Consider the following 10,781-nt stretch of genomic DNA (forward strand, 5'->3'; position numbering starts at 1 on the left):
TATGTATATATATATATATAGTGATCAACTACTGTACTAACCATGGCCATGTTTGCCCTATGCAGTGATGCATGAGCAATGAGCATAATTTTTGCCAACGAGGAAGCGTAAACACTGCTCACCCTAGCACAGGCTTGACTTCTGTAAGTTTTTCTATGGAAAATTAAAATGAGACAATCCCTGCAATGCACCAGAGCACTCAAGCATAGGTAGATGACTCACTGTTCATTATTCTCGATACGACTTATGTCTGTCTAAGGCCGCTTTTAGTGATTCCGTTGAGATTCCCAAAATGTCTCCTTTCAATGTCCCCTCATATACTGTTTCTATTTAGATTTAATGATTGTAGATAAAATGTTGATTACTTTATAGAAAAAAATCAATACATTTTATTCAGAAAAGCGTATGAAGACCATGAACTACGTGCTATTAGAAATGTGATTTTTTTTTTTTAATATAACTTATGGATCCGAGTTTATGCCTTAATCAACACTGTTTTAGGATTTAATTTAAGTAAAAACCCATGGGAGGCGCTTCATAAACCTATAACAGAAATGTGTAAATATCAGCAACTTTTAATTTCCCACATCTTCATGGCTACTAAACAAACTATCGCCAATTCCTGGAAATCCCCTGCGTCAAAACGTGTTGAAATACGCCCAGGTGGGAACCATGCCCATAGGAAATTATGGGATTTAATTGCTTGAGCATTTTTCAGCGCTTCGATCAGCGCTGAAAAACGCCCAGGTGTGAACCCAGCCTTAGGGTCCCCACACACCTTACGGTTATCGTACGATAATCGTGGGAAATCCCGCGATCGTACGATGATCGTAAGGTGTGTGGAAGCCGTGCGACCTCTGCTACTGTAAGGTCGCACGACTTTAAACTTACGGACATGTTCGAAAACCCGCCGAGCATCGTACGATGTTCGGCGGGTTTGTGGCATGTCCGTACGATAACAGCCGCACGGGCCGGTGTGCGCAAGCGCACACTGCCCGTTCGGCATTGTGGTCATCGGAAGCCCGCCCCTCAGGGAGCGTGGCTTGCGATCATCGCAAGTATGATCTGCCTATGCAACATAGGCAGATCGTACGTTTTTTTAAGTACCTTACAACCATCGCAAGACAAAAGTCTTGCGATGGATGTAAGGTGTGTGCCCAGCCTTACACCAGGTTTGAAAGCGGTTGGGGGTTCTGGACCATGACACTTTGACCCAACCCAGTTAACGACTTGATAAACCCTTATAAGGCAACCAGAGGAAAACTCACCCGATCTACATGAGCCATTGTACACCCTACACTGTACCCTTTCATATCATAATCTCCCTAAGGCCTCATTCACACTGTGGCGCATATACGCGCATATATGCGTGTATTGTACCATATGCAGCATATGCAAATAAATGGCTCCATACACATAGCTGCGTATGGAGCCGCATATTTGCGTAGCGTAAAAATGCGCAAAAACAGAATGGAACCAAGATGCGTTCGGGCAGCGTATTTCTGCGTAGTTTACGCACTTATATGCATGTTTGCGCACGTATACGCACGTACATGCGTACAGTTCATTAAATTTCTATTAAGAATGATGCATTCTGGGATTGTATATAGTGCACGCATATATGCGCGTACATACGCGCATGTACGCGTATATACGAACTATACAATTTTGCTCGCGTGGTGTGTGAATGAGGCCTTAGGGGGATAACCTTCCCACACTATTACCCTGATGTCCCCCTAATAGTATCTGTTTCATAGGTTTTATCACCCACCATTGAATATGCGATTTGCTCCAGGACCAATTTAAGGTACTCCGTCCAGACAATACTACATAAAGGGTTCCAATAGATGTTCCTTCTGTGATCCAAATCTATTATTTGGAATCACCAAGTCTAATTGTTATGTGTCAGTTTACTAGTAGTATTGTTATAAAATTGTTATAAAATGTAGACTAGCTGCTGCGTCAGCAATGCTTTATACTGTAACGTTGCATATTACTTGTAGGTTTGTTTGATAACAATAATATTAAAAAAATTTGTGGTAAAAAAAATAAATTTGAATATTTGGTTTAGATGTGGCAAAACAGCGAACCGTTTTTTTTTTAATTGAAAGTTTTTTATCTACCAAAACAAAAATCATGTGTCCGTAAGTTCCATCTGGCAGACCTGGCATGAATAGAACAGGGGGGCTTGGGCATTTGTGATTGTGAATTCTCTCAAATTATGACCAAAAATCATCTTCACAAAAAATGCATTACTTCAATGTTGAACTTTATGTCAGTGCTATATTCGGCCATCCCCTGAACTGCATTTATACATACATAAATATCATTTCATTCCAGCACTTGCACCTTCCTGACCTTCCGCACCTGTGCCAATCAGGGGTCAGAATCTTATTATGGGGATCATAAATTCATCAACATGAATGAATACCAGATGGATAGACTTACCAAGAGGTGTGATCATGGTCAAACCATGTGTCCTTTGTGACCTCACCTTATATTTTGAATTTGTAAAATGACACCATGCACATCAAAGTGCCCTACAACTTTGAGCCACCTGATAAAATACAAGGTGAAGCCCCAGTAGCAAGGGTGTGACCGCAGCAGTATTAGGCTGCAAGCTTTCACAACAGCAACAACATATTTAATGATGGCTTTACAAGAGAAGTATAACAAAAATGTAGTCCTGTAATCTTTAGAAAGTGAGAATGTGGCTGAGAGCCCATCCATGCCAATGAATGCACTACTTTTTTCAACCGCACAGCAACGCACGGTATTGCAGTACCGTAACCATTTTGGGTTGCACGTGCCCTGAATGTCTTACCACATTCTAGTGTCTCTAGATACCTTTAGAGCTGTAGATGGGCTCTGCCAATATATCTATCTATCTATCTATCTATCTATCTATCTATCTATCTATCTATCTATCTATCTATATATGTATAGTTCTCCCCTACAGCACAGCCCTGTCATTCTCTGCTGTAGTTTCACTTCCACTTAAAGGTCTTCTCCTCCCCAACACCCTTGGACAATGAAAAGCAAAGCAGCAGACTGATGAGTTCATCTCTCTGTCAATCTGCTCTCTCTTCTTATCAGCAAGTCTCTTGAAAAGCAGTATATCTGATTGGCTCATTATGGTGTTTCTGCCTCTACCAATCTGAGCTCTAAATTACAGGGGATTACAATAGGCTGATACCAAGTTATATTCAGGTACTTACATTAAGTGTATATAAAAACATACATTCAGCGATGTATTAATGAATACAGGAATGCATTATTGTGCGTCTTTTATATCTGCCAGGAGTGCAGGTTCAAAGAACTCCAGGGAAAACATTTCTTAATCCTTGTAGTGGAGTCATCCCGGCACTGCAAAGTGTTAAGTGCTCGTTTGTGTCTAGGTACAAAAATAAAAAATGTATACTCACCTGAAACTCAGAGCCGCCTGGCTCCTACAGCGCTCCCTCCAGCCTGTCTCCTCCTTCGCTGCAGCAATGGTATATCTCTCAGTGTCCTCACATCCTCTACAACGTGTATAGAGCGTGATGACACAGGAACCTTAGACCGGGGAGCCAGGTTGGAAGGGCCGATCTAAAAGGAAGCCAGCTAAGAGCATGGAGTGATCATAACTTTTTTATTTTTGCACTTAGAACAAAAGGAGTACTTAACCCCTTCAGTGCAGGGTAGCCCCACTGCAAGGGTTAAGAAAAATGTTCCCTGGAGTTCTTTTTTTAAAGAAGGAATACCCTGTTTCCCCGAAAATAAGACCTAACCCGAAATTAAGACCTAGTACCATTTTTGGGAATTGCTAAAATATAAGACCTACCCCGAAAATAAGACCTAGTTGTGACCATTCCCATGGCCGCTAAGGCATAAGGGGGAACTTGAATAGCCGCAGGAGAGAATCAGCGGTGCCAACGAAGCCAGCGCTAGAGGAAGCGAGGCGGCAGCGCAGGGAGCACACCCGCATAAGCCGATGCTTCCTCTATAGCGCCGCCTCCTGCCACAGGCGGAGTGATACCAAATGCACTCTGCCTGTGAGGAATCTATAGTGAAAGTGCGCTTTGCTCATTCTGGTTACCAAATTGCTCTTGGAAAGGTATGGCACTCCTGATTGCCCTGATCACCCTATTCTTAACTTTGCCATTTTGGATTATTTAATTTGGATTTGCATTAACTTTGGATTGTTATACATTAAAAACAAAAATAAGACCTACCCCGAAAATAAGACCTAGTGTGTTTTTTTGAGCCAAAGAAAATATAAGACAGTGTCTTATTTTCGGGGAAACACGGTAGAGAGTGAAGTGACGCTGATTGGTTGCCATGCACAGCTGCTCCAGATTTTGTCTGCTCCAGTTTTGATGAATCCCCCCCAATGTCTTTTAACTGCCTTCAGTTATTGTTAAAATACATTTCTACTTAGAAAAATGAATGTGGAAATGAAAGGCGTTTCTTTTCTTTGCTTTTTTTTTTTACAGAGTCAGTCATTTCCCAGAAACTGAAAATGGTATGCTCACATGTTTAAACTTTTAAATGGCTGAAACCCAATTCCTAACGTTCGAAGATGGAATTCTATAGAGGCTTTCTAGCTCATTTGAGGCAGATTAGGTTCTAACATTTAGGCACAAATCTGTTATTCCTCCAACACCTGAAGTGTAAATTAAATGTTGATGAAAGCTGAAAAGCAATCCTGACTTGTAATTGTAAATGTAATCCATTTGTACAACACAATGAAAGATACTGCTTAATAAAGTAACTCAGTAAACCATTAAGAAGGGAAAACGAATTCTAGCCAAGTCACTTCCAGCTCTTGACTCCACCCTGGTGAAAAATGATCCTGGGCAATTCTTTAGGAAAGGTATTTGTTTCTTTGAAGCGGTGTATTTGAAATAAATGAAAGCTGCCTATGAGTGTTCTGTCTGTGCACTCTGTCTGTTGATGCAGCTGGGAACAATGAGGAATATCTTATTTTTGGAAAGAAGCTGATGTTTAAAAAATGGGCTTGGGCGATCTTAGTGAAAAGTCCCACATTTTAAGAGGAAAAAAGAAACAGATTAGGGTGTGCCCAGAAAAAAAAAGCCCTTTGACCTACTAGATGATGTCATCACTTGCTTTTATTTCCCACAGCGTGTCTGATGTTTGCAGCCTGTTTTTAACCTATAGTGATTTTTTTTCCCTTGCTGTCCTTGAGTAACTCTATGATATTATAACCATGGTATAAGTTTTATTGCATTTAATAGTGCTTATATTAAAATTTTCAACCTGGTGACAGCTAAATCACAGCTTTCAGCACTGCCCATTTTGACCAATATGCAGTCGTCTGCATATTTTTACAGCAGTGCTGAAAAGTATCCTTAAAGGGCTCTTACATACAGATTTTAAAATGGACACTAGAAGCATTGCTGATTCCAGCCTAGCACCGCTAAAGTGTCAAATTTGTAAGGTTGTAGAAAGTTGAATGGGTCATTACACATGACAAAGTATGCTAGGCTTGGCCTGCATTGCACTGGCCTTAACCCAATGCTACTCTTTAAAATACACAGCTTCTCCCAGCAGGAGAGCAAAAAAGGCCTAGGTAACAAGTCCAATGAGTATATGCATGCAAATGTTGCCAGCAGGGATCTTAGAAGGTAAAGGGAAGGAGAAGTATTGTGTACTTTACACCAACTTAATTGACCCCATTACTCCAATTTTCAGTATGAAAGTGAGGATCTGCTCTACTTTTACTTTCCATGGTGTGTGCCTCAATCCCACTGATTTGTGATGATTTTTCTGTCAGGTTTAATAGAATTGACACCTTATAAAGGAGTCTAGGGGAGCAAAACCTTGAAGTACTACTTAACATCGAATTTCAAGCATGTAGTTAGTTCTACTTAACCTGCTCTAACCTACCTCTTGCGTTAACCAGCCCCGTGACTTGACTTGTGCATGGTAGCTACTTAAAGCAACTACATCCTTCTATCCTTTACAGCCAAGGAAGGTGCCATCTTAACTTCTATTTGGATTGCAGTTGTCATGGTGCTGCACATGTGATCAGCTATGGCACCAGCCATTTGAGGGCTTGAAAGTTCAGTTGAGAACTGAAATAACAACCTTGACAGTTGTCATGCCTTAAAAGTAACTGTTTTGGGAGACATTAATATGGTGGGCCAATTCCTTCTTTATGCTGACCATATAAAAGCTAACCATCTGACTCTGAATGAGTATCAAGTAATAGGAAGAATGTCCAATGTAACATTTTTGGAGTCATGTTTAGCCATCTCACTTATACCTTCACAAAGATTATTTTTGGGGACTGATTACCACACATACAGAGCAAAGACTTATGCAGCAACTACCACATACCAGTCTGGTCAACAACCATATCTACAGTAGCAAGCCAGAAACCCAGTATAGCAACATTTGCTGAAGACTTCATTGCCAACAATATAAAAGATAGATCCAGACCACTTCATTTAAATCCAAAATGATCCTGATCCTGCAGAACCTGAGCTATTTATTTAGAATCAAGGTATGTATATAAATAGACCTAAACCACCACCAATGCTTCTTCATTGACCATTGAACTTACAATCTAATCTTTCAAACATAGTAAACAACACACATCAACCAGTTCGAGATGAAGCCAATTAACTGAAAATATGTTTTTGACATACAGCAGGTGCATATGTTGGGGAAAGCCCACCATGTACTGCCACAGGCCAAAGGATAAAGCTGCATATACATTGGATGTTTAAAATGAACCTTTTGACATTAAATGTAAATTTATAGAACTTGAGGAAACATTCCACGCCATCATACAACACATGCGGTATAAGGATATTTATATCAACCTCTAAACAAGGCCTAAAGAGGAATGTCTGAGTGGCACTATCACACTTGTTCATGCTTTTCTAGGCAAACTGTCAGACATCCATTGCACTTTAAATGTGACATCTGACCTATGGAAGTCAAAGGTCACCATGCAGTGCTTGTGCACAAGATGCCTTCAAGACTGAATTCACGTTGGGCACCCTCTCCATAATGAGCACAAGCGTAAAAATAAAATTAGCTTTAAGCAGTGGTAGCAGATCTACACTTGTTAAACTGGGTCTTCCACAATCAAATCATAGATCCATATTTGACATTCTGCCAAAGGAAAAGCACAAGTGTGTACACAACTAATGAACATTAAAGTGCACTATCCTTGTGATAACAAATAACTGTTGCAAACATGCAAGGTCATGTTAAAGCGAATGAAGCGTCTAAGCGTCAAATAAAACCACTGACAATTGATGATCACTGTCACTTGACACTGATCATTTGATGTAGTAGAGCTACTCAACATTACTTGCTTATAATAATCACTTTTCTATCCCACATTGTCAAGGATCTTGGGGTGACATTGTATTTGGAAAAAAAAAATAGTAATAATAAAAATAATATACCCTAGTTCAAGAAATAATTAATTGTTTTTACAATTTTGTTTCATGAACAGATACATTTTCCACCAAAAAGCTACACACCATACTATATACCTCTAAAGTACTTGTGCCATATATCCAAGGTCACATTCATATAAAAATGACTAGGGTGGTAGGGACATTAGATTGTGAGTTTCTTCAAGGGACAGGGCTCATGTAAATTGATTGACGTGCTTTCTAAAGTGTTGGGTCAGTGCTATATAAATACTGTAAATAAATAAATATCTGACAATGTCTTGTCTTTTATTTTCACGGACCTCAGCTACTAAGCAGACAGCCGTTCTTCCTGAGACTAGTGATGTTACTATGGCGTGTCTGGAGCCAATGGAAGCTCCATGCCTCCTGTGCTCATACTATGGAGGTTATCCTGCCTCACCATGCAGTACTGCTCATAATATATGGCATGGATGACAAATTAGCATGATTTGGGCCCACTGTGCTGAAAACCATCATGTCATGGAGGTCTCCTTCCTACAGACATGTGTGGTTTAGCAGTGTGCTAGTGCAGCAATTCATGCCATGTTTCAGCTCCATATTTTATGTCTTTGCGAGAACACCAGGATGTTGTATTATCTGAGAACTGCTTTTAATATCAAAATTACCATAATTGCTCTGCATTCTGATTGGCTATCCAGAGCCTATCATCATGTAAACCATACCCTCTTCCTTCCTGTTGCTTAGGAGCATGAATGATCATTCAGTGTTGCCACCTCAGTGGTGCTGAGATTTCAGTCCCCAGCATCTGCCCAGTGATTCCGCAAAATCAGGAGCCTGGAGAAGGTTTCTTATGTAAGGCACACACCGCTGACATCATTCCTGCTACAGCGTGAGGGAAGCAGCAAACTCATACACACCTAACTATCGACCAACAATCAGGATTCCGGAATAAATCACACACATAGGAAAATCATGCTGAGCAGGAAATGGACAGATCCTGGCACGGCATTTGTCATTTGGTGACAGCGAAGGTTAATGTGAAGCTTAATCAGCAAACAGCAATATAATAGATTAGATTCCTTTTAGCAGAGCCAAATGTCCTTTTCTCATTAGCTCTAATGATTTTCACACTTGCTGGACATGACAGCTGTAAAAGAAGGAGTTAAAACCTGCATGACACCTATAGTCACATATCAAATCATGCATGCAGCTTCTATACAGAGCAACCAATGCCTGTCTGTAGTGAGGGGATGGTCCAGGCTGTGAGTAGTTATCTCAGCAGACAGATGAAAAGATACTGCAGATGGAAACAGTGGCTATGCAAGGGCAGCAACAGTGCACTCCCAGATACAACTCATAGGGAAATCCATGCTAGCGAGTCACTTAAAGGACAAGAGCTTGTATCACAATGCATCCAAGCACTCACACCGTGCTCTTTTATATTGTCACTAGCTAGTAAGCCTTTAACGCCCGGCCATTCCCCTCTTTATCAAGCGAGCCAATAAATAATTAAATTCTATCTTACAAGTACACAGTATAATCACAAGTATAATCAAGAGCATCTATAATAGTACAGCTCATTTATAAACATTCTCTTGCACAGGAATATCTATAGCAGTCATATGCTAACAGGATGCAAACATTTACATTATAATAGTGTAAAATACAAATTGTACCTAAAGCATACACATCTCAATGTACACCAAACCCACTATAGAGGCATATAGCAGTGGTGGTGTATGTGCTGTAGGTCTCCCACCATTACAGCGGAATGAAATGTGATAAGAACTCAGTAAGCTTTATCTCTCATCAGTAAGGATGCACAATGCTGGACTTTTTAGGCCTATGACTGTTTTAATAACACATTGTTCATCTATTGCAGACATAATTTTTTTGACCGGTCTCTTAAATGAGAAATTACATTTATACAGCAAATGAGGAGAAAATGCAAGGCTTTGCTCTAACATTGAGCAGCTGTTGTCTCCCCTAGCTGCTGGAGCAGCAATGCAGATTTCCCTCCCTTCCCTTGTAGCATCTGAGGTGATAATGAAACATTTGGACACTTATTAGCATAAGATAAGCAATGTGATTCATAAAATGAGGAGGTCAGAGGAAGGGTAGGAAATGAGTGCTTTCGAAACAATTGAGACTTTTTTTTACTTTTTGTTTCATTCAGCCTTGAAGGGCCTGGACCAAACAGCTTTGCCTGTCCCCCCCCCCCCAGCACAGAACAGTTCAGACAGATGCTAAAGCCGAACTGCAGAAAATGACATCTAAGATGTGGTACTCACGCACGGTCTCCTGCTTTGGATCCAAGCTGCTGACGAGCTGCTGGACAGTACCGATTTTCCCTTGCAGCGCCCTTACACGCCTCGCAGTCACCTGAACCTCGGCTTCGAGCTCGTGGAATATGGAGCAGGCATGCCTTGCCATATCCGAAAGCTGCCGTAAGGTCCGTGACATCGCAACGTTGCTGATGGCGTACAAATCCAAAGTTGTCACATCTTTCTCCTTCTTGTCAACGGCCAGCGGTTCCCTCTCGTCCGAGGCCACCTGCGCCGAAGGTGCCACATTAGCTGACAATTCTTCCCTCGAATTCCCTCGGTGCCGTTGCTCGTCTCCCTGATCCTTGGAACAGCTCGCCTCTACCTGGGTGACAGCATGCCTACACAGCCACTGGGGCTCAACAATCCGCTTGGCAAAGGGCATTGCAGATCGCCCTTCACGTTATCCTGCAATAATGCCTTGGCTAGCCAATCCTAAGGAAACAACATAAAATACCACAGATAAGGATCAAGAATTCTCGAAAATGAAAGAGACAGATGCTGAAGCAATCCACCAATGCAATGTGCCACTCCAGCACAGATCCAGTTCTTTTTTCCTTTTAAATACGGATGGTCCTTTTAAATCCTGGGCAGTTCCTCATCGTGGTTAGCTGTTTTTTATCCTATCCATGTTTTCCCCTCCATGCGTGCAGCGGTGACTTTGGAAGTATCGCAGTTGTGCACTGCTTTCCTAGGTCCTCTCTTAGCTCTGATCATCCAGTTGCTTTTTGGATAGCTTTTCTCTGCCTCTCTCTCTGCTTTCACCATGCTACAGCCAGGCAGACTGAAAACCTGGAGGCAGGAGTTCACAGAGATGTTTGAATGGGGAGGTGAAATCAGAAAGGGACAGGGAGGGTGGAGGAGGTACTGGCAAGCCAAGGGGGAGGAAACAGGACATTTTTACACAAGACACTGCCTTCCTCAGTCAGTGAAGGGCTGGCTTCCTTGGAGAGACAGTCTTCAGCAAATCGCTTGGCTTGGCAACTTCCAGCGCTGCTTTACGAAACCCCAGGCCACGGATTCTGGTTCTGGTTTTGCGGTTTAGATTCCATTTCGAAAA

General features: G+C 41.5%; 1 protein-coding gene across 2 annotated transcripts in view; it reads right to left on the reverse strand.

The window, feature by feature from the left end:
• The window catches only part of NHS (NHS actin remodeling regulator), a 199,161-nt gene extending 188,636 nt beyond the window's left edge, over nucleotides 1–10,525 (reverse strand). For both annotated transcript variants that reach the window (XM_018561729.1, XM_018561728.1), the window contains exon 1: nucleotides 9,689–10,525. In XM_018561729.1, the coding sequence (XP_018417231.1) occupies nucleotides 9,689–10,106 (418 nt within the window). In that variant the 5' untranslated portion in view covers nucleotides 10,107–10,525. The remainder of the gene's footprint in view (nucleotides 1–9,688) is intronic.
• Nucleotides 10,526–10,781: the final 256 nt, after the last annotated feature.

This window comes from Nanorana parkeri, unplaced genomic scaffold (genome assembly GCF_000935625.1).
Source record: "Nanorana parkeri isolate BGI_ZX_2015 unplaced genomic scaffold, ASM93562v1 scaffold539, whole genome shotgun sequence".
NCBI classification, from domain to species: domain Eukaryota; kingdom Metazoa; phylum Chordata; class Amphibia; order Anura; family Dicroglossidae; genus Nanorana; species Nanorana parkeri.